The sequence below is a fragment of the Neophocaena asiaeorientalis genome, unplaced genomic scaffold (assembly GCF_003031525.2).
Source record: "Neophocaena asiaeorientalis asiaeorientalis breed wild unplaced genomic scaffold, Neophocaena_asiaeorientalis_V1.1 scaffold1090, whole genome shotgun sequence".
NCBI lineage: Eukaryota > Metazoa > Chordata > Mammalia > Artiodactyla > Phocoenidae > Neophocaena > Neophocaena asiaeorientalis.
This window is the reverse complement of record NW_020175322.1, coordinates 324577-349131: the sequence shown is the minus strand read 5'-3', so window position 1 is coordinate 349131 and position 24555 is coordinate 324577. Positions and strand designations below refer to the sequence as shown.

Here is a 24555-nt window from a genome sequence, read left to right as displayed (position 1 = left end):
ATGGTAAGTAGGGCTGTGCAAGGCTGTAAACTTTCCCGTCCATCTTTCTGCCTTCTTCCCTGCCTTTGTACCGAGGACTCCCAGTTCCTAACCAACAATGCTACCCCCCAGCCCCAGAAAGCTTATTATTGCTCCCCCGTCTCTGAATCTCATCTGTCCTTTGCACTCATGTGTCTCCGAGGGCCCCTGGTCTGGTCTGCCTTTCCCAATAATGATGAGCAGTGGCCGTCAGGAGAAGACACCTAGCCTAAGTGGCACTAACGGTGGGAAGTAGAAAACCAGGTGAAGGGTAGCACCTGGTAGGTACTGGGAGGAGACTTTTGGACTTTTAGTGTCCCTACGCTTGCCTCTTAACTTACCCCTGCACAGGCAGCTGACTGCTGAATGGCAATTTAACCTAAGATTTTCTCAAATATCTGATTTTGAGGGAGGAAAAATGGAATCAGTCAGTGCCTATGTATGAATACTTACTATGTGTAAGGCGCTGTGTGCGGGTGATGTGATGGTTCGAAAAACATCTAAGAAACAAATGTGGTCCTTGCCCTCCAACCTGCTTGTAATATGCATGTGGAGATTAACCTGAAAAAGTAACGGGCAGCACAAGTAGAGCGTGCCATGCGTCAAATATAGGTCAAATGCATCCTTCCAGCAGTGGAGGCAGGACGCATTCTACAAACTAGAGAAGAAAGCCTCATAGAGAAAGTAGAACGCGATCTGGTCTTGAAGGTTGGGAAAGTTGGTTCCGTAGAGAATAGCACATTCCAAGCCTAGGGACCAGCATAGACAGAAGGGTACAAGAGGAAAAGCACAAAATCTGTCCTGAGGACAGTGGGTGGACCAGTCCTGCTGAGACAGAGTGAGGGTGGGGCATCACACAGGGAAATCAGGAGAAATAAGTCAAGACAGAGATGTTGGGCCAGATCAGTGGGGCAGTAGAGGCATGGCTACATTGCAGGGGGCATTCGCATTGTCTTGGTCTGTTGATCCCCATTCTATTGGTCTATTGATCTAAGCAGGCCCAGGGCCAGCTAAGATTCAAAGGGGAATCACCTTTTGATGGGAGGACGGTTGATGTCACATCACAAAGGAGTGTGGACACAGGGAGCCATGACCCATTGGGGACTGTTATTATATCAAACTACCACACTTCTCTTAATACAAACATACATTATGGCTAGTTGCAAACATCTGTTTACTTCATTATGTAGGTTCCTGAATATTTGCACATTTATTTTTCAAAATATAAATTAAATTTTATTATACATTGGGTGTGAGCCCCTTTCCTTCTTCTATGCACACAAAAAGTGTGTGCATAGAAGAAGGAAAGGGGAGGATAAATGTGAGACACTCCAGGAAGGAGTTGTGGACAGGACCCATGGTTGATTGACTGAGATGGGAGCCAGTCCTGCACTTCTCCTCCTCACTCACAAAGCAGTACATCCTAGAACACAATGAAGAAGGCAGGTCATTCCTCGAAACAGCCTGTTCCCAGGACCATCACTCTGTTGCTGGGCACTATCATGGGGGCAGGAGGGCTGGGGCCCCTTGGAGGGTGGGAGGGGTGCGTGGGCTGCCTGGAAACTGCAGTGGGGAGGAAACAGCTGACCTCCCAGGAAGGCCCTGACTGTTTCTCTCCTGTCTTGGTCTGCAAGTACAACCCCCTTAACCTCACAGCGTTGGACTGGTCCCTGCTGAGCAAAAAGGAGTGTTTGAACTATGGTGGGCGCCTACTTGGGAATTCCTGCCAGTTCATCCCAGACTTGGCACTCATGTCCTTCATCCTTTTCTTCGGAACATACTCCATGACCCTGACCCTGAAGAAGTTCAAATTCAGCCGCTATTTCCCTACCAAGGTAACTTCACCCTACAGTCAGACAGTTCACATGGAAGCCACCACTGAGTCCCTGAGAGGGTTCTGGTCCAACTGTTGGAATGGACACCACATCAGCACTTGCTCACTGAGGTTTTTTCAAGTTAAGAACACAGACTTTGGATCAGAGAGAACTGGGTTCCCTTGTTGTCAAGCCCCATGACAACACTTGATATTGTCAGACTTTTATCTTTAGCCTAGTAGTATATTGTGGGTTTTTTCCTTTTATTTCCCCAATGACTAATGAAGTTGAAAATCTTATCATGTGTTTAATGGACATATGACTATTGACTTTCTTTTTTCTTTTTATACTGAGTTGTAATTTTAAAAGAAGTGACTTATAAAGAAGTCACTGTTATCTTTTTTAAAGATCTTTATTGGAGTATTATTGCTTTACAATGGTGTGTTAATTTCTGGTTTATAACAAAGTGAATCAGCTACACATATACATAGGTCCCCATATCTCTTCCCTCTTGCGTCTCCCTCCCTCCCACCCTCCTATCCCACCCCTCTATGTGGTCACAAAGCACCGAGCTGATCTCCCTATGCTATGCAGCTGCTTCCCATTAGCTATCGATTTTACATTTGGTAGTGTATATATGTCCATGCCACTCTCTCACTTTGTTCCAGCTTACCCTTCCCCCTCCTCGTGTCCTCAAGTCCATTCTCTAGTAGGTCTGCATCTTTATTCCTGTCCTGCCCCTAGGTTTTTCATGACCATTTCTTTTTTTTTTTATTCCATATATATGTGTTAGCATACAGTATTTGTTTTTCTCTTTCTGACTTACTTCACTCTGTATGACAGACTCTAGATGACCATTGACTTTCTTCTTGTAAGAGCCTGTTTAAATCTCTTGCACATTTTCATCTGGGTTGTCTGTCTTTTTCTTTCCAATTTGCAACTCTTTATATATTCTGGATAGAAACATTTTTGTGATCATATGTGTTGCAAGTATCTTCTGCTCTATGACTGACCTTTTTACTTTCTTAATGGTATCTTTTGATTAATAGAAATTCTTAGCTTCACTGTAATCAAATATATCCAATTTTTCCTCAAGGAAAATATTGGATAGAAGATATTCTCCTATGGTATCTTCTCAAAGCTTCATTGTTTTTCCTTTCATGTTAAATCTATAATCTACCAGAATTGCTTTTAACATATAGTGTGAGAAAGTGTTTGTTTTTTATTTAGATAGCCAATTGTTCTAGCACTTTAAATTTTTATTTTATTTTTACAAACTAAAGAGGAAATTTTATTAACTTAGGTAACATTTGTTTATAACATTATATAAGTTTCATGTGTACATTATGTTTATACTTCTTTTTTTTTTTACATCTTTATTGGAGTATAATTGCTTTACAATGTTGTGTTAGTTTCTGCTGTACAACAAAGTGAATCAGCTATATGCATACATATATCCCCTCCCTCTTGAGCCTCCCCCCCACCCTCCCTACCCTACCGTCTAGGTCCTCACAAAGCACTGAGCTGATCCCCCTGCCAGCACTATTTTTTTTTAAAAACACCATCCTTTTCCCACTACTCTGCAGTGCTTCCCTTGCCATATATCAAATGTTCACATGTGATGGGATCTGTTTCAAGGTTCTTTACTCTGTTTCACTGATTTATTTGTATGCCAATATCACAGTCTTCATTTCTAAAACTGATAATAAGTCTGTATATCTTACAGACCAAACTTTCCCTCTTTGTCCTTCTTTTTCAATAATGCCTTGGCCCTTTGTATTTCCACATAAATTTTAGAATCTAAAATTTCACCAAAATAAAAACTTATTGGAATTTTGATAGAATTATATTGACTCTAAATGTCAATTTGGGGAGAATTTACACCTCTCAAATTCTGAGAGGTGTAAATTCCTTGAATATGGTATACCTTGCCATTTATTAAGGTCTTTTATTTATTTATTTTATTTATTTATCTTTGGCTGCGTTGCATCTTCGTTGCTGCACACGGCTTTCTCTAGTTGTGGCGAGCGGGAGATACTCCTCGTTGCGGTGCGAGGGCTTCTCATTGCGGTGGCTTCTCTTGTTGCAGAGCATTGGCTCTAGGTGTGCGGGCTTCAGTATTTGTGGTGCACGGGCTCAGTAGTTGTGGCTCATGGGCTCTAGAGCGCAGGCTCAGTAATTGTGGTGCATGGGCTTAGTTGCTCCACAGCCATGTGGGGTCTTCCTGAACCAGGGCTCGAACCCGTGTCCCCTGCATTGGCAGGCGAGTTCTTAACCACTGTCCCACTAGGGAAGTCCCTATTAAGGTCTTTTTTTTTCTCTGTCCATAATATTTTGTAGGTTTTGATCTTGAGGTCTTGCATATTTTTTATTGGATTTATTCCTAGGTACTTGTTTTTTTTTTTTTTTTACCTATTGTAAATGCTAACTGCTATTTTAATTTCATTTTCTAACTGTTTTGTGGCTAGAATCAAGAATTTATTAATCAAAACAGCACTTGCATATGTGAGCAACAGTTATGAAATGAGGAGGGGCACTGGGAAGATTTTTAGCAATGCTCTTCTAACAGAAACCACATGTGCACTCTTCTAAAGCCATCTTAAATAAATTTTCTACTACAACTACTTCCAATAATAATAGTGATGATGATGAAAAATATCTTTGATATGAATAATTGAATTTTTGCCAATATTTTGTAAAGACTAAATAAAAGACTTTTGGGGAAGATTTACAAAATACAAACTGAGCAAAAAATAGTGTACTTGCAACACGAATGCATCCTCGAGACAAATTCCCTCCCTTCCTTCCAACTTCCAACCAGATCATATCCCTAAGTTGCATTTTATATAAAAATTCCAGAGCAGTGACTGCATCTGAGAATATCTGTTGCCTGAAGGATGAAGTAAAATTCATGTTAGCGTCATATTCTTTTATCACCACCTTTTTTTCCCCTCAAATTAATACTTACAAAGTGCCATGTTGCTACCTGGAATTTAGTGTTGCAGAGAAGAATGAGATCATACCATTTCAGAGCCATCAGTTTGGTAAAAACGCAAAGGTCTTGGAAAACCAAGTATTGGAAATGAAAAGTGATGGGTGGGAGTGTCACCAGGTTCATCCAACTTAGAGAGTGACTGGCACTCTCTGAGACAGCTGAAGATGGGTCTTCTGACTCTGGAGCTCAAGCTCTCAGCAGCTCTCCTCTTCACTACTGGAGGATGGGGTCTGCCTGGAGTGGGCAGGAGCTCCTCTGACTTGCTCATCTCTTTTCTGCAGGTTCGGGCCCTAATAGCTGACTTTTCCATCATTTTCTCCATCCTGCTGTTCTGTGGAATTGATGCCTGTTTTGGCCTGGCAACCCCCAAGCTGCTCGTGCCCAGCGTCATCAAGGTTTGCCCAGGGCCCCTGCTCTGTGCATTCTCTCCTCCCGCCCACCAGCTGCAGATCCTTTCCCCTCTATGCTGATCAAATTTTTATGTGCTCAGCCAAGTAACCACGTGGGTTCTCTGTATGCTCCACCCTTCCCACACGGCCTGCTAGGGGCGGTCCTTTGAGATAGTGGTTTCCTCAAACCACATATATCCACGATGAACTCCTGCTGTGTAGCCACAGAATGGGGAAGGTGCCGGAATCTACTCTCCAGCCCAGCTGAAGCCCCTTGATTTCCACTTACAGGTTTACAATTCCCTCACTCATGGCAGTCTACAAGTTGGGCCATCTTCTGAAAATGATCCTTTAAAACAGTGATCCTCGGGAGTTCCCTGGTGGCCTAGTGGTTAGGATTCTGGGCGTTCACTGCTATGGTTCATTCCCTGGTCGGGGAACTGAGATCCCGCAAGCCATGCGGCGAGGCCAAAAACAAACAAACAAACAAAAACAAAACAAAACAGTGATCCTCAAAGTGTGGTCCCCAGACTAGCATCTCGCCCTCATCTGGGAACTTGTTAGAAATGCAAATTATCAGCTCTACTTGAAACCCATGGAATCAGAAAGTCTGGGGGTGGGGTTCAGGGCTTTGAATTTAACAAGCCCTCCAGGAGATTCTGGGGCCTGCTTAAGTTTGGGAACCACTGCTTCAGAATTTCCCATTAGTCTAGAGTTGGTGCCATTTGCTTGTAGCTCCGCGTGAGCCCTGCTCCCTCACAAGGAGCTCGACCCGTCTAAACTGGACTGGGAGGTACAGGTTCTAGAATTGACCCTCCCTGCCTTTGAGGGCTTGACCTTTGCAATATTATTTCAGCTTAAACATCTCATAAAACTCATGTTGGCCTTGAAATTTAAAGTACTTCTTTCTCTGAGGTAAACAAAAGGTAAACTTCAGCCCAGCTCCTGCACAGATAATCCTTTATTCTTTTTTTTTTTTTTTTTTTTTGGTACACGGGCCTCTCAGTGCTGTGGCCTCTCCCGTTGCGGAGCACAGGCTCCGGACGCGCAGGCTCAGAGGCCATGGCTCACGGGCCCAGCCACTCCGCGGCATGTGGGATCTTCCCGGACCGGGGCACGAACCCGCGTCCCCTGCATCGGCAGGCGGACTCTCAACCACTGCGCCACCAGGGAAGCCCAATCCTTTATTCTTAATATGCAAGTCTAAATTAATGTTTGGTGTTTTACAGACAATTCTATAACCTCCCCAGACAGATGACTCAGAGAAGAGGCAGAAAGCATCAGGCATTGGGCCCATCATTTTCTTTTTTCTTGCTGTTGGGCCTCATTGCCATTTCTTGTTAACATCTTTTGCAATTAGTGACCACAAGCTGTCTACCAATGCCCCCTGACTCTGCACCTCCCTGTTTCCCAGACAAGCCCATGGCGGCTGCAACAAATCATCTCCTTTGTTCTGTAGACACCACTGCCCTTCCCAAGTCTGTGCCTCCGGGGTCTCTTTAGAGTTGCAGGTGCCTAATGTCTTTAAGGGATAAGATTGCACTTGAAAAGTACCCCAGGTGTGGGAATAGCGGGAAGTCTGGGAGAGCGGGCTAGACAACAAGTGCACCGGGACAAGGGAGGGAGAAAAGGGCCTTCTCCTTTGCTCTGCTCAGCCCACGCGGCCTGATCGAGGCTGGTTCGTGGCCCCCTTTGGGAAGAACCCATGGTGGGTGTACCTGGTAAGCATCCTGCCCGCCCTGCTGGTGACCATCCTGATCTTCATGGACCAGCAGATCACGGCCGTCATAGTCAACCGGAAGGAGAACAAGCTGAGGGTAAGGCTGGTGCTAGGAGGAGGGGCACAATCTCTTTCTTTCCACAGAGTCAGAAGGAATGAAGGAGGGAGGACGTGCTTCTTTCAACATGTTGGGCCATTTGTGAAGCAAACTATGAGGGCAGAAGACTGGAGTTCCGGGGGTGGGGAGAATGTGACCTCCAGATGTGGGTAAGGCCAGAAGGGCCAGCGGGGAGGCTCCAAGGACCAGGACCAAGCCCAGGATGGGCCACTGGGCACGGCTCCTTGCTTCTCCCAAAGTGACCCTCCCACCCTGTCTCCTGACAGTGAACTTGGGAGTCTGAACAGATCCTAACAAGGGGATTTTGACCCAGAACCATAAGGTAGAGGAGCATCCATAGCCTTCCTGGCCCCGCCAACTGTCCTCCCTGCCTCTGAGTCTGAGGAGACCCAGACTACTCTCTCCCCCATCCCAGCCTGGGTCACTCTCGGCTTGGTCTAGGCCTGCCCCACTTGGGACCCCTCATTAGGGAATTATAGAGATACTGGGCTGCTGGGTAGGAGCACTTCTTCCCAAGGACCCAAACCCAGGGCCTCTCCAAGCCTGAACACCCCTCTCCTCCCTTACCTGCCTCAGTTCCCTGGTTCACCAAACCCTGGGGTTGGTGAGGCCTGATCACCTCAGGGTGGCAGTCCTCTCAGGGTGCTGTGTAGAAGCCCACGGGGAGCCCTCAAAACATGTTCCACAAAATGGCTGCCTTGGGAGAGTTCTGTCTCCCCCACCCCACCCCAACAGGTGGCTGGGAACAGGCTCCCTAGACAGCTTCCTCCCTCCCACTGCCCCTGCAGAAGGCTGCTGGCTACCATCTGGACCTGTTCTGGGTGGGCATCCTCATGGCTCTCTGCTCCTTCATGGGGCTCCCCTGGTACGTGGCTGCCACGGTCATCTCCATTGCCCACATCGACAGCCTCAAGATGGAGACGGAGACCAGCGCCCCTGGGGAGCAGCCGCAGTTCCTGGGGGTCAGGTAGGTGGTGGACCACCTGGGAAGGAGTGGTCAGATTGGGGGTAGTGGGGAGAGAAAGCATGTTTTTCATGGTTTTTCTTACCATCAAGGTATTTGGGTGAATAGGGCCCCTTCTCTAATAACCCCGGAGCCACAGGGATAGGAGTGATATCCCTGAAGGGAGGGAAGAGGGAGACGAAAAGTCAGTTTTAAGTGGTGCTTTCTTCTTAATAGATTCCAGTCAGTACACCCCAGCCCCTACACATGCTCTCACCTCTCACCTGTATAGGCTGCTCAAGAGATCCCACAGATCCCCTTCTGACCTGACTCTTTGTCTCCTTTTCAAGACTCCCTAGCCATGCCGTCCCCCAAATACCCCAAAGCAGGGTTCGGGTCCTGCTCAATCTCCATTCCTCCAGAAAGCCTTTCCAGGACCACTCCCACCCCCTGGGCTGTGGCCCATGACCTGTCACTTCCGTTCCTTCACTCGCCCCTCCTCTCATGCGAATGTTTCAGGCAGGGAAGCACATTTTCCACCGCTTCGGACCTCTGGGGTGAGCCCACATCAGACCCTGGCATTCTCATACATGGCTGTCCTAAGAGCTTCTCCTCACTACCTCGGAATTCCTGGGCTGCCCGGCCAGCCCTGAGCAAGGTTCCTATGGTCAGGGCAGGGTCCTCTCCCCAACCCCTGAGCCCCAGATGGCTGGGCCTGAGCAATCTGCCCCAGAGCCCCAAGCTTCCCCTGGACTTGTGCCTGGGTCTGAGCGCTCCAGAAAACATACCTGCCCTCCAGCCCCTGATATCTGCTCTGCCAGCAGCCAGGCCCCATTCCCTTAAATCCTCATCTGTCGTGCTTTACAAGCGTGGGATCTTATTATAATCAAAAGGCAGGGATAATGAGCACTTCATATCCCACTTCATCCTCCCAACAACCCCTGAGGTGCGTGCCATTAGTCATGTTCTACTAATGCTGAAGACATTTAGGGCCTTGCCTGATGCCACACAGCTAGTAAGTGGCAGAGCCAGGATTCAACCCAAGCTGTTCTGGCTCAAGCACCCCCTGTTAGTCACTGCACTGGATAACCTCCTGAACACCCCTACAAATGCCCTCACCTCAGTTGGATTCCCTCTCTTCCCATGTGCCAGGCAGCTGGTCCTCACGTCACTGGTTTACTCTCTGGAACGGGGCAGCAAGGCAGAGGCCAGAGCCTCGGACACAACCTTCAAGTGCCCACAGAGGGCTGCAATGGTCATGGAGCATCTCCCAATCCACCCTGACCATGTGTTCTTTTCTGCCAGGGAACAGAGAGTGACCGGCACCATTGTCTTCATCCTGACAGGGATCTCTGTCTTCCTGGCTCCCATCCTGCAGGTGAGGCTCTGCACCCTCTGCTAGGGCCCTGTCCGCCTGAGAAGGCACTGATCCGATGCCTCAGAGTGGGGAACGGCCTCCCCACAAGGCCCCTAAAAAGGCAGGATCCTATTAGGCCAGACATGTTTCATCATTATTACTGTTCTCTGTAATGTTGCATCCTTTATTATCAGCAGCAGGCCATCCTCACTGCTCTTTCCCACCCCTCCCAGGGTCCACCCTCACCTTTCTGAAGGACACTTCCCACAGACATTTCTGCCAATTTCCATCCTTGCTTAAATCAGTAGCTTCTCAAGCTGGTTGTGTTTCCACGTTGTGGTTTATGGCCTCCTTGCTCACCTATTTTCTGAAGTTTAAAACTTGCAGGGGAGAGGGAGGCTTCTGTCCTTGTTCTTGGGGCCTGTTTTCTGCTCCTCTGTTGCATGTCTTGGGTGCATAGGTGACTTTTTCCCACACTCTCCGAAGCCCCTCTTGCTCATGTCCTTCCAGATCAGCTGGAAGAGATGATAGCAATGGGGTGTGCATTTGGAGCATGGGTCCCCCAGAAAGGCTTTCCATTCCAGCCATTCACCTCTTGTATTAGTCTGCTCTGGGTGCCACAACAAAAGGCCACAAACTGGGTGGCTTAAACTAGACATTTATGTTCTAGAAGTAGATCATGGTCTTTCCTCATGTGTGCACGTCTGTGTCCTATGTAATGTGTCCTGTGTCTCTTCTTATAAGGACCAGTTGTATTGAATTAGGCTTCATCCATATGACTTAATTTTACCTTAATTACCTCTTTAAAGGACCTATCTCCAAATTCAGTCACATTCTGAGGTACTAGAGGTTAAGACTTTAACATATGAATTTGCCTGGGCGGGGGTGTGGGGGTTGGTTAAGGCGCAATGGCTCTTTGGCAGCCTCTCCACAAAAGTAGACATTCCCTGGCCATTTAAAATACTCTTATTAAATAAACAAAATGCCTGCCCCCCACTCCCCCGTATGCAATCTGTTTCCTGCCAAATGGAAACATCCGTTAAAAAAATACCCAACCTCAAACCTGTTTGGTTGTGCCCAGCACCAGTTCTCAAGCCAGGAATATTTTCCATTGTAAACAAATGAATTAACATCATGGTTCTTTAGTCTTCATTGTTTTACAAGCTTACCGCGAATGAGCTTGTAAAAAGATATTCAAAGGGAAAAACAGCTGCAAAAGATTGGGTAACTACAACTTAGCTTAATTCAGGAAAGGATGGGCTTCCCTGGTGGCGCAGTGGTTGGGAATCCGCCTGCCAATGCACGGTACACGGGTTCGATCCCTGGTCGGGGAAGTTCCCACATGCCGCGGATCAACTAATCCCCTGAGCCACACTACTGAGCCTGCGCTCCGCAATGGGAGAGGCCGTGACAGTGAGAGGCCCGCGCACCACGATGAAGAGCGGCCCCCGCTCGCTGCAACTGGAGAAAGCCCTCGCACAGAAATGAAGACCCAACACTGCTAAAAATAAATAAATAAATAAATTTATAAAAAAAAAAAAAAAAAAAAAAGAAAGAAAGGAAAGCCTTCTGAAGGCATTAAGGGAAAGGGCCACTGACAGATCATGACGCGGAGTCTTAACCACTGCGCCACCAGGGAAGTCCCCTGCTGCAGTTTTCGGCACAAATGTTGTAACTTCCAAGCTGTAGACTGTATTTCCGTATTAATTTATGCATCTTATAAAAACAAATGGCGGGGGCTTCCCTGGTGGTGCAGTGGTTAAGAATCCGCCTGCCAATGCAGGGGACACGGGTTCGAGCCCTGGTCTGGGAAGACCCCACATGCCGTGGAGCAACTAAGCCCGTGTGCCACAACTACTGAAGCCCGCACACCTAGAGCCCGTGCTCCACAGCAAGAGAAGCCGCACCAATGAGAAGCCCAAGCACTGCAATGAGGAGTAGCCCCCACTCACCGCAGCTAGAGAAAGCCCGCCTGCAGCAACGAAGACCCAAAGCAGCCAAAAATAAATAAATAAAAAAATTTTTTAAATGGGGGAATTCCCTGGCAGTCCAGTGGTTAGTTAGGACTTGGCACTTTCACTGCAGTGGCCCGGGTTCGATCCCTGGTCAGGGAACTAAGATCCTGTAAGTCTCCCAGCACAGCCAAAAAAAACCTAAATGGGCTCTATAAATAGGATAAGATGCCAGATACGGGGCAATATTCATTATTGCTCTGGCTGTAATGAAAAAGTTTTTATGGGGTTTATTATAGCTCCAAATGCTCTGATATTGTCTTTGCATTCAATCACAAAAGGATATGAAAAATTTGCCTGCTCGTGTTCTTTTACAGTGAGAGGAAAAATATATATAATCATTTTATTTAACCATTAATCTATTTGATAAGTTTTATAGCATGGAAGACATCTAGATTTTTATTGAATATAAGATTTAAGATTTCTGATTAGATTGTATCAAGGTGTATATCAAGGCTTTCAAAATTGTTAGGTGATTAAAGCATTATCACTAGCTGACACCAGTACTAAATATTAGATTGATGTTAGGTAAAGGAGAGATATTTGGTATAGCCAGTTAAAGAAAAATACAACTTAATCCAGATCTGTATTCTTAGATTTAATCCCAGAATTTATTACCAATCAAGAAAATTTTCCATAAAACTTGTTTAATTTTTGCAACTGTAAGTTTGCCTAGTTCTGTCAAATTAGGCATAGCCAAGTACTAGACTCATAGAGAACTTACATTAGAGAGCTGTCTACCCAAGACCATACTTTAGTTGAAATTTTTCATTCTTATTTATGTAGCCAACAGAAGAGAGGTCCCTCTGATGCTACAAATTTAGGGGGTGCAAGTTGGATCCTAGTTACTAGTGGTTTTATTTTTATTAATTTTTCTATATCACTTATTAACGTCACCTATTTTTGTACCAGTTCCTCCAGTCGAGTTCTGTTCCGGGGCTTCTCAAATTTTAATATGTATTCAGAACTAGAACAAAAAATTTCACAATTTGTATGGAAACACAAAAGACCCCGAATAGCCAAAGCAATCTTGAGAAAGAAAAACGGAGCTGGAGGAATCAGGCTCCCTGACTTCAGACTATACTACAAAGCTACAGTAATCAAGACAGTATGGTACTGGCACAAAAACAGAAATATAGATCAATGGAACAGGATAGAAAGCCCAGAGATAAACCCACACACATATGGTCACCTTATCTTTGACAAAGGAGGAAAGAGGATACAATGGAGAAAAGACAGCCTCTTCAATAAGTGGTGCTGGGAAAACTGGACAGCTACATGTAAAAGAATGAAATGAGAACACTCCCTAACACAATACACAAAAATAAACTCAAAATGGATTAAAGACCTAAATGTAAGGCCAGACACTATCAAACTCTTAGAGGAAAACATAGGCAGAACACTCTATGACTTAATTCACAGCAAGATCCTTTTTGATCCCCCTCCTAGAGAAATGGAAATAAAAACAAAAATAAACAAATGGGACCTAATGAAACTTCAAAGCTTTTGCACAGCAAAGGAAACCATAAACAAGACAAAAAGACAACCCTCAGAATGAGACAAAATATTTGCCAATGAAGCAACTGACAAAGGATTAATCTCCAAAATTTACAAGCAGCTCATGCAGCTCAATATCAAAGAAACAAACAACCCAATCCAAAAATGGGCAGAAGACCTAAACAGACATTTCTCCAAAGAAGATACACAGATTGCCAACAAACACATGAAAGAATGTTCAATATCATTAATCATTAGAGAAATGCAAATCAAAACTACAATGAGATATCATCTCACACCAGTCAGAAGGGCCATCATCAAAAAATCTACAAACAATAAATGCTGGAGAGGGTGTGGAGAAAAGGGAACCCTCTTGCACTGTTGGTGGGAATGTAAATTGATACAGCCACTATGGAGAACAGTATGGAGGTTCCTTAGAAACTACAAATAGCGCTACCATACGACCCAGCAATCCCGCTACTGGGCATATACCCTGAGAAAACCATAATTCAAAAAGAGTCATGTACCACAATGTTCATTGCAGCTCTATTTACAATAGCCACGACATGGAAGCAACCTAAGTGTCCATTGACAGATGAATGGATAGAGAAGATGTGGCACATGTATACAATGGAATATTACTCAGCCATAAAAAGAAACGAAATTGAATTATTTGTAGTGAGGTGGATGGACCTATAGTCTGTCATACAAAGTGAAGTAAGTCAGAAAAAGAAAAACAAATACTGTATGCTAACACATGTATATGGACTCTTAAAAAAAAATGGTCATGAAGAACCTAGGGGCAAGACGGGAATAAAGATGCAGACCTACTAGAGAATGGACCTGAGGACACGGGGAGGGGGAAGGGTAAGCTGGGACACAGTGAGAGAGTGTAAAATAGATAGCTAGTGGGAAGCAGTCACATAGCACTGGGAGATCAGCTAGGTGCTTTGTGACCAGCTAGAAGGGTGGGATAGGGAGGGTGGGAGGGAGACAAAAGAGGGAGGAGATATGGGGACATATGTATATGTATAACTGATTCACTTTGTTATAAAGCAGAAACTAACACACCATTGTAAAGCAATTATACTCCAAAAAAAAATGTTTAAAAAATTTTAATGTGTATTAAAAATCACCTGAGAATCTTGTTAAATGAAGATACTGACTCAGTAGGTCTTGGGGGGGGGGGCGCCAAATTCTGCAGTTAAAAAAAAATTTATTTATTTATTTGGCTGTGCCAGGTCTTAGTTGTGGCACTCGGGGTCTTTAGTTGAAGCACGCAGGATCTAGTTCCCTGACCAGGGATCAAACCTGGGCCCCCTGCATTGGGAGCATGGAGTCTTAACCATTGGACCACCAGGGAAGTCCCCCAAATTCTACATTTTTAACAAATTCTCCAATGGTACCAAATTATGCTGGTCCAAAGATCACACTTTGAGCAGCAAGGAACAAAATCACCCCCACCCCTCTCTCCGTGTCAATGGATGGTTAGACTGTTATTAGATAACAGTGATGTTTATTACAGGATCAGTGATAACGTGGCAGGAAGGGGGACCCCTTCCAGGGCCCAACAGTGGGCTCTTGTCTAACACGCGGAAATGAATTGTCTGAGGAGATACACATGCTGACAAAACAAGAGACTTTATTGGGAAGGGGCACCCGGGCAGAGAGCAGCAGGGTAAGGGTACCCAGGAGAACTGCTCTGTCACACAAAGTCTCAGGTTTTATGGTGATTGGGTTAGTTTCCGCGTTGTCTCTGGCCAATCATTCTGACTCAGGGAACTTCTTGGTGGCGTGCGCATCACTCAGCCAAGACGATTCCAGCGAGGATTCTGGGAGATTGGTAGGACATATGGATTGGTGTCTCCTCTCTTCTTTGAACTTTCCCGAATTCTTCCCGTTGGTGGTAGCTTATTAGTTCCTCGTTCCTTAGCACGACCTCCTGTTGTAAGATGACTCATGCGAGTGGCTACTATCTTGCCTGGCCAGGGCGGGTGGCTTTGGTCAGCGTTTCCCCTAACAATAATCTTCAGTCCTTCCAGCACCAATTTGCAAATATTTGGTTATCTTGTCAAACGAGGGCACTGAGGGATGAAGTGACCATGTATCTGATGGGCAGCATAAATGGCTTACACACTCAGTTCTGCAGATTCTCAGTTCATCCCAAGCCCCAAAGGTTTTTTGTTTTGTTTCCTTTTTTGCCTGCAACTCACCACAGCTCATTAAGACTGTGGATTACTGTATTCTGCCTCAGAGGAACTCCTGACCATGTAGAAGTGCCCCCTCTGGTCCCCATGTTGTTCTCATGATCTCAGCCTCAAATTATATGGGAAGGCTGTGATGTCCTTATGTTTGTAGGGCTGTGATCCTTGTTCATTCCTTTAGCAGGTGGTATAAAGCTGACACCAGAGGCATCTTTTTGCCACTTGACTGTGTCACTAATATTTGAAAAGGGCCTTTCCCTGGAGATCCAAGAAAGATTTGCACTGATTAATCTAGAATTCTAGATCACAGCACTATCACTTGTGATGTCATGGGCCATTGGGATTTTCTGAGAAAGCTGCTTCAGCCTGCAAATGACAAGACTGGAGACAATTTCCTAGTCTTGATAATGAGGTGACTTGATAATCAGTCACTGGTAACTATAAACTAAAACAACTCAGTTTGATGTGGTTTTCACACTCATTAGGGTGAAAGGGAAGTGTTAAGCCATCTTAAATTTGTGTTGTTACAGATTATAGCTTGGTCTTTTTTAAAAATTAATTAATTAATTTATTTATTTTTGGCTGCGTCGGGTCTTCGTTGCTGAGTGTGGGCTTTCTCTAGTTGTGGCAAGCAGGGGCTACTCTGTTGCAGTGAGCAGGCTTCGGTAGTTGTGGCTCATGGGCTCTAGAGCGCAGGCTCAGTAGTTGTGGTGCAGGGGCTCAGTTGCTCTGCAGCATGTGGGATCTTCCCAGACCAGGGCTCAAACCCGTGTCCCTTGCATTGGCAGGCAGATTCTTAACCACTGCGCCACCAGGGAAGCCCCTATAGCTTAGTTTTTTAAGATTTTATTTCTCTGTTAATTGCTCCCACCCTTTGAGGCTGATTAGTACAGATATTTTTTTCAGATTATTTTCCCATTATAGGTTATTACAAGATATCGAATATTGTTCCCTGTGTTATACTGTAAATCCTTGTTGTTTATTGTATATATAATAGTGTGTATCTGTTAATCCCATATTCCTAACTTATTCCTCCCCCTCCCTCTCTCCTTTGGTAACCATAAGTTTCTTTTCTTTGTGAGTCTGTTTCTGTTTTGTTTTGCTTTTTTAGAAGTAGACTTATTTATTTACTTATTTATTTGGTTGCACCGGGTCTTAGTCGCAGCAGGCATGCTCTTTATTTTTTTTAAATATGGATTTTAAAACATGTATTTATTTATGGCTGCGTTGGCTCTTCATTGCTGTGCGTGGACTTTCTCTAGTTGTTGTGGCGAGCAAGGGCTACTCTTCGTTGCAGTGCACGGGCTTCTCATTGTGGTGGCTTCTCTTGTTGCGGAGCCTGGGCTCTAGGCTTGTGGGCTTCAGTAGTTGTGGCTCGCGAGCTCTAGAGCACAGGCTCAGTAGTTGTGGCATATGGGCTTAGTTGCTCCGTGGCATGTGGGATCTTCCAGGCCCAGGGCTCAAACATGTCTCCTGCATTGACAGGCGGATTCTTAGCCACTTCGCCACCAGGGAAGTCCCAGGTGTGCCCTGTAGTTGTGGCTCACAGGCTCCTTAGTAGCGGCTCGCCAGCTCCTTAGTTGTGGCTTGTGAACTCTTAGTTGCAGCATGCATGCGGGATCTAGTTCCCTGACCAGGGATCAAACCCGGGCCCCCTGCATTGGGAGCGTGGAGTCTTAACCACTGTACCACCAGGGAAGTCCCTGTTTCTATTTTGTATAAAGATTCATTTGTATGATTTTTTAGATTCCACATATGTGATATCATAAAATATTTGTCTTTCTCTGTCTGACTTAGTATGATATTCTCTAGGTCCATCCATGTTGCTGCAAATGGCAATATTTCATTTTTTATGGCTGTGTAATAGAATAATATTCCATTTTGTATACACATATATATCTTATTAAAACAATAGTCTGTTCACCTTATTTCATAATTAGGCAAAAACTTCATAAGCCATGTACAAATGGAATGATGCAATGGGCCCAGATTTCCTTTCTTTAAATTCAAGTGTTGTAGTTTAAGGTTTATAGCATATGGGTCCAAATCATGCTTTGTGTTTAAAAAATGAACACAGCCTAACTTTAAACGAGAGGTTATTGATTTGTTTGGATTCGCCAACATTCTTAAATGGCTTCTAAAAGTTGGACACAGTACTTTGTGTTCTCACAAGTGTTCAGCACAGCTGCCCTGGGAGCGAGCAGAGTAGCCTTGCTCGCAGTGGTGAGCCACGGGTGCAGGTAAAGGGAAGGATGAAAGAAGCAAAGGCTCATCTTGGAGAGACGTACCTCAGAAGTCTTCTAAAGAGTCACAGTGATGATTGTAGAACGGTATGGGTGACATGATCCAACTTTTGAAAAAGCCAACAAACTACCTGTGAGCATGATGGGAAGGAGAGATACCCACCAAACCATCAGCAGTTGGTTGTCAGCCAGTAGGGGTTACTTCATACACTTCTGTTGATTCTTTTTTACCTGATCGTATATGATGCATGAGCTTTGTTCATCAGCAGGTGCTCCCCACTCATTAGTAGGTCAGCTCATCAAAGGTCCCCAGTCCCCTGCAAGCTGAGCGATGCAGTTTGTGGGGGGGCCCTTAGCTGGCACTGGAGGTGGGAAGGGGCTGGCAGGAATGAGCAGTCTGTGGAGAATTGCCATGTTCCAGAAGGTCTATCTTCAGCCAGACCACATGGCTTCTGCAAGGCCTAAAGGGGGGCAGGGGGGACCAGGCTGGGAGAGCAACTGTCCACTGGGCTAGAGAAGAGGGCACGAGTGCCTCAGAGACCATCTCCTTCCCCAGTGACACTCTGGCTCCAGATCTGCTGGCAGATACTTCATTCCTCCAAACATCCAGCTCTTTCACCCCTTGGAGAAAGCCGAGGCTGACCAGGCTGCTTCTGTGGCTCAGCAGACAGTCACCCTGAACAGGGTGGCCAATAGCCTGCCTTGGGCAGAGGCCCAGTCCAGAGCTCTGCTTCCCTCTCTCATTTCAGTACATCCCTTTGCCAGTGCTGTATGGAGTCTTCCTCTACATGGGTGTGGCCTCCCTGAATGGCATCCAGGTAAGGCTCTCCCCTTAGGTCCTCTAATCCCCATTTTACAGATGAGGAAACTGAGGCTCAGAATTCAAAACCCAGATCGAGCTGACTCCTACGAGGATTTCACTACACCCCTCTCTTCTCTAAGGCAATTTGCACAGAAGAAAACATTTTGTTTTGTTTTGTTTTGTTCTTTATTTACCATGATACACCAGATGTCTTGGATAGCTTGTGTTGCTGTTAAGTTGCATTTTCCTTGAATGTTGGCAATGTTTACTGGGGCCAGCGCCAGGGCTGTAGCCCTCACCAAGGGCTCAGCTCTCCCCCACCATAAGATCTCATTATACATCCTCCGAGACCTCCAGTCCCCTTCTTTTGCATCCTTAAGGCCTGACCAGGGGCTCCCCTCTATGAGACCCCACTGCAGCACCCATTTCACCAGACCCAAGCCCCCAGAGGGGCCACCAGGGTCCCCATGGCCTGGCTGAGCCTTCCTCTGTCCTCACCAGTTCTGGGATCGCTGCAAACTCTTCCTGATGCCGGCCAAGCACCAGCCGGACCATGCCTTCCTGCGGCACGTGCCCCTGCGCCGGATCCACCTCTTCACCCTGGTGCAGATACTGTGCTTGGCTGTGCTCTGGATCCTCAAGTCTACGATGGCCGCCATCATCTTCCCAGTCATGGTAAGATGAGCGCAGTCTTCCCCCTCGTGTTCAGCAGGTTCAGATGGGGAAGGTGTCCGGGGGAGACTCACCCTAGCCTTCTCCTCCACAGTGGCCTGATTCTCTCAGGGTCACAAAGGCAGGCACAGATCAAGATTCGGGTTGTGACTCCAGGCCAAGTAGAGCTGGGGGGCGGGGGTGTGGTGGAATGGAGAGGAGAGATGGGGATGGAAGTTGTATGTGGTGGGTAGATGCTGTAGTGACAGCCCACACGCCTGCCTCCACCCAGCTCAGGTCAGGGCGGCTCAGTGAGAATGCAAAAGCCAACCAACTTTCCCAACTCTGCGATGGAGAAGCTGGGCAAATTCAACAAGGAGCCTGAGTTCCCCACTGCCAAAATTCAAACCCAGTGCGGAAGTAGATCTACACTAAATATAATTCTTCACCCTTCAATTTGAAGGGTGAATTTGAAAAGATAAATGGGGGGATAGGATGGGGAGAGCTAGAAATAGAGATTTAGAACTTCAGAGTCCAATGTCATTAACATGTCATTGTTTGGAGAAGCTGGGGCAAGTATGTGAGCATTCTTTGACTATTCTTGAAATTGTGTGTAAGTTTGAAATTATTCCAAAATTAAAAGTGAAAAGAAGAAAAGCCAACAACGTGTTGCATCTGGCATCTAGATCGCCCATGGAGGGCAGTGGCCTCTGCCCCTGCTGGGGCATGGGGAATGGGAGGGGGGACTGTGGGCTAATGCTTGGGGGAAGCCCTAGGTGGGCCCTAAAGCCTGCAGGGCTGGATTAGGGACCAAAGTGAGGACACAGAGTAGGATTTGAAATATCCTGGCAGGATTCTGAGTCAGTGATTCTTGACCCTGGCTGCTCATAAGAGTCACTTGGGAGCTTTTTAAAAGCACATGCACCCAGGCCTCAGCCCAAATCAATGAACTCAGAATCTCTTAGAGAAACCCAGGCATTGGTATTTAGAGTAAGTCTACAGGTAAGCATAAGTGTTCAGCCAAGGTTGAAAACCACCACTCCAAGGAAAGTGAAATGGATCCTCCCCAACAGTGCCCTCATGGGTTTCAGAGGTGAGGAGGGGAAAGGATCGTCACAATTGGCATGGACTGAGTGCTATTTCATTTAGTCCACACCTTCCCTAAAGAACTACCATTTTACAGACTGGAAAACTGAGGCTCAGAGAGCATGTGTGAGTGACTCAAGCCACACAACCAGGAAGGAGCAGAGCCAAGATTCACACCTTCCCCCATATTGATATTTTTTAATTTACATGCAGTAAAATTGACTCTGCTGTTCTATGAGTTTTGAAAAAACACAGAGTAGCGATTCCGCCACCACAGTCATGATACAGAACAGTTCCATCACCTCTAAAATTCTGTGTTGTCCCTATGTAGACAGCCCTTCTTCCTACCCCTGCCCCTAGCAACCATGCTCTGTTTTCAGAGCCAGGAATTTTAAAAACCAGGTCTGACCAACTCCCGAGCTCTGCTTGCTTCCAAGACACAGGGTCAGTGAGGACCCAGTGTTAAATCCCGCTGGATGGTTTTCTCCCTGACCTCATCTAATGGCTAGTTCTTGGTGGTGAAAGGACAATATTCATAACTAGCTACTTGGACCCATTGCATCTATTAAAAGTCAGTGTTTAATCTTCTCCAAAGAGCACATGTTTTGCCTTTGTTTATCCTGAACAGAACCAAACTTTCTAGACTTTCCTTTAAAAATTCTAGATATGCCAGTATACTTTATTCAGTTTGTTAGCAGAGAGATTGGCAGCTCTCAGAAATGGGGGCATGGGGACAGTTGGTCTCAAAGTGTAATCCCTGAATCAGCGGCGTCAACATCTCCTGGCAATCTTGTTAGAGATGCAAATCTCAGGCCCCACCCCAGACCTTCTGAGTCAGAAACTCACCCAGCACCTAGAAGTGTGGGTATTAACAGACTGCCAGGTGATTTGATCTAAGCTCAAGTCTGAGAACCACTAATTTAAAGAATAACTGTAGTTCTCCACCCACGGTCCCCATCTGGCTCCCCCCCAACCCCACAGCTGTCACAGGCTCTGTGCCTCTGGGTCACTGGTAGGCATCGCCACTCAACTGAGGAGAGGCTGGATGAGAGGAACCAAGATGGGTGGGAGGTGAACAATGGTTTGGGGGAGCTTTGAGAATGTTCCGAAGATACCAGAAAAAGTCCCTGAACATAGCTGACTGAGGGAGAAAATGAATTGTGCCCAAGTTCGGGGCCTTGAGCCCATGGTTTTCTCTGAACTCTCACCACAGATCCTGGGCCTCATCATCGTTCGAAGGCTTCTGGACCTCATCTTCTCCCAGCATGATCTGGCCTGGATTGACAACATCCTTCCAGAGAAGGAGAAAAAGGAGGCAGATAAGAAGAAAAGGAAAGGGGCCCATGAGCACAGTGAAGAGGAGGTGGGGAGGATGTGAGGCCTGGGCTGATGGGAGGGATCAAGAGACCCTCCCTCCACCTCTGCCATGGCCAGGGTGGGGAGGCTTCTCAGGTAGCCAGGAGCGATTGCCTGGGCCCCGTGTCAGTCTGGTGTGCTGAGATCGCGTCTATTCATGTGAATACCCTCAGCGTAGGCCAGAGTGAAGAGCCCTCTCATCCAGGAAAAAGTCAGTTGGCCATGCCTATTTTCCCCCATTCCTGTGGGCTCTTGGGGCCATTACAACAGCACTGTAGGTCCCTGAGGGGACAGGGCAGAAGACTCGGCTCCATCATGGAGGAGGTTATGAGGACTGACCTCCAAAGAACAGAGCAGGCCCAGGGGGAGGGGTCTAATAGGGACTCATTAGTAGACTGGACTCCTGGGCAAGTGGAAGGACGGGGGACAAGCCTTGCTTGGGCCTGTCCATAGGGTCCTGGGCAGAGAGGTGGGGGAAGACGCACGTGGCCTCCTGAAAGGAGGGTGACTACATTCCCCAGATGCCTGAGACCACTCAGTCTCAGTTGTCCCATCTGCCCCTCTCTTCTCCCACGCTTCCTCCCCATCTCACCCCAAAACACTCAGGGAGTCAACAGACAAGAAGCCAGTCCAGAACTTACAGTAAATCACAAAATGTTAGTGAAGAAGACTGTCTAGTTCAAGTGTTCATTACAGATGATGAAACTGTCCCCCAAAAGAGAAGTGACTCACCCAAGATGGACGTGTAGGCTAAATGTCTAGGAGGGAACTAAGAAAACCATTCCGACTTTGAATCTGATCATTTCCAACATACTAAGCTGCCCATGTCCTTCCTAACACCATGCCTGGCTCCCATTCTCCCAATTTGACCCAAACCCACATCCCTGCCTCCACCGTGAACTGTTCTCCTAGCAATCTTGCCTTTTGCAGATCAAAGCTGCTCATAGGCAAGCCCTTGCTGACTGACTGGTGACGCTTAACCCATCTTCTGATGGTAGTGATAGGCCAAAATTCCCCTGGCCCTTAATTACTGTCCTCTTCCCAGGACAGTAAGAGGCCCATAATCCCCATTCACATGTTTTTCATTGATGATTTTTTTTGGCCATGCTGCACAGCTTGCAGGATCTCAGTTCCCTGACCAGGGAATTGAACCCGGGCCACAGCAGTGAAAGCCCAGAATCCTAACCGTAAGGCCAGCAGGGAACTCCCCCTTGTTGATGACTTAGATGATTTGCAAAGTTAGGTTCTGAGAACAAAGAAACTGAGAGTCTAAGTGCCTTTGAAAGACAAGTATTATTCTTTCACTGATTCATTCAATAAATATTTGAGTGGCTACCACATGCCAGGAACTATTTCAGGGGTGGGAAAAAGCATCTCTGGTTTATATGATATATTCGATGGAAAAACGGGATTCAATTTACATAAATTCATTTTATACACGTCTTCAGCTACTGTGTGAGGTTCACTCCCAAGTGACTGGTTACCACGGCAGTTGAAACTGTTCTGATGAGTAACATTCCTGCAAGAGTTCTGTCCTTTCTAGTGTCCTCAGTGGGCCCCAGGGTAATTGCAGCACCCACTGTCTAGTCTGGATATGAAGAAGATGGTGGTTTGCACACTGTGGACGCATGTATTTTCCATCTTGGCAAGAAAGCCGACACTGTTGTATTGGTGGTATTCATCAGCTTTTCCCACTGTTTCTCTCCAGCCCCAGTTCCCTCCTCCCTCAGTTATAAAGATTCCCATGGAAAGTGTCCAATCAGATCCCCAAAACGGTATCCACTGCGTTGCCAGTAAGTAAAACACACGGTGTCTCTCCCTTCCTACTTCCTACTAGTCCTCCACCTCTTCCTCAAGGAACTTTCATCTCTAACTCAGGTCTATTGGTCTTAGATACTAAAGGACTCCTGTGCTAGGCAGAGTTCAAGAAGAACTGGGCTACAGGAACTGGAACTCCAACCATATGGAAGCCCCACATCAAACCATGTAGACTTCAGTGATCGATCTTCATTAGTTTAGGCAAACCCCCCCTTTCCCTCCTTACCCCTAGTGCCCTCAGATGCCTGTGGCACCACCTTGCCCCCTCTTGCATGACCTGCTGAGCCTCTCATGTTTGCCAGTGGTTGCTGAAATGATTGAGAGCTCAAAGCCAAGCTGAGTTGTCCCCTTTAGGAAAACAAGTAGCATCACACTGGGATTATAAATTAGTCGAGGTCCTAGTGGTTGGGCTGTGATTCTGTATGTGCCTGATTCACAAGCACCTTCCACATGTTGAAAGGGAACCTGCCTGGGAAGGATCAGATGTGGCTTATGAAGATCTTGGGGGATTTTCTTGCTGCTGTTACCCGCTTCCAATTGGTGGATAGTCTTGTCATCAAGACAACGCAGTCTATCCTGGGAGTAGTCTGAAAGATGCCAACATGGGTCCTGACCCTGGCGCTCCTAAGGGCTTGCCGCTTTCCCCAAAGGCCCATACTGGGGATCCTGCCAGCCCCCACAAGGGCCCTTCAAGGAAGGGCTTCCCGTTACATTCTCCTCCAGAAGTACCTCCTCCTTTTGAATTTCTCATGCCCTTCCCCCTTCTCATTTGTATACCTCCATCACCTTTCTTCATTCTTCCCTGGCCCTCACCATGCCTCTCACCCACCTCTGGGTGAAGGAATAACTGAACCAGAAGCCACCCATCTCTGTGAGGCCCCTGTATTCCTCTTGTGTAGTACTGGCCACGAGGTTAGAGAATAGAAAGGAGAAGAAATGGGTGAGGGGAGCACTGTAGAAAGAGGGTATATTCTCCAGAATAGTTCACAGACTGCTCCACATCTGACACTTTGATTTTCCTGCCAGGACAAAGATCTTCCAGTTGGAGTTACTCACTCTGATTCCTCCTTCAGTGATTCAGAACTCGACCGAAGGTAACAGCCATGAGATAAGACTCTCTGAGTGTTAGATAAGAGCCTAAGCAATGGCTTTGAAAGCGGAGGGACTAGGATTTCCCGGGCTAACCGGTGTCTCAGTAAAAGGCCTTTGCTGGTCCACCACAGGACACAAAGGTACGGAGCTGATTATTGGGTGCCAAGTAACAAATCTGTCCTCTTATTGACATAATATGATTACACCACACAAAGGTACTGAACTTTAGAAAAGGAAATTATTACAAAATATTAAGCAGAATGAAAATTGAAAGTAAATATTGAAAAAGGAAAACAGAAACTAGACGTGATGTAAGTATATATTATTAAAAGCCAGGATGAATGAACTCTAAAGATCAAAACACCAAGCGCTCTGATACTCTGTGGACTAAAATAGCAGCATGGTTACTATGCAAAGGTCAGAAAGGGGATCAGGGAAAG

At 46.4% G+C, this 24555-nt stretch overlaps 1 protein-coding gene across 1 annotated transcript in view; it reads left to right on the top strand.

Annotated features, from left to right (window-relative positions):
* Positions 1–24084, top strand: part of SLC4A5 (solute carrier family 4 member 5) — an 85923-nt gene extending 61839 nt beyond the window's left edge. Inside the window, exons 16-25 of the mRNA XM_024765661.1 lie at positions 1653–1853; positions 5109–5222; positions 6872–7033; positions 7843–8021; positions 9303–9375; positions 18060–18128; positions 18614–18787; positions 21063–21212; positions 22914–22998; positions 24050–24084. Coding sequence (XP_024621429.1) covers positions 1653–1853; positions 5109–5222; positions 6872–7033; positions 7843–8021; positions 9303–9375; positions 18060–18128; positions 18614–18787; positions 21063–21212; positions 22914–22998; positions 24050–24084 — 1242 coding nt within the window. The remainder of the gene's footprint in view (positions 1–1652; positions 1854–5108; positions 5223–6871; positions 7034–7842; positions 8022–9302; positions 9376–18059; positions 18129–18613; positions 18788–21062; positions 21213–22913; positions 22999–24049) is intronic.
* Positions 24085–24555: the final 471 nt, after the last annotated feature.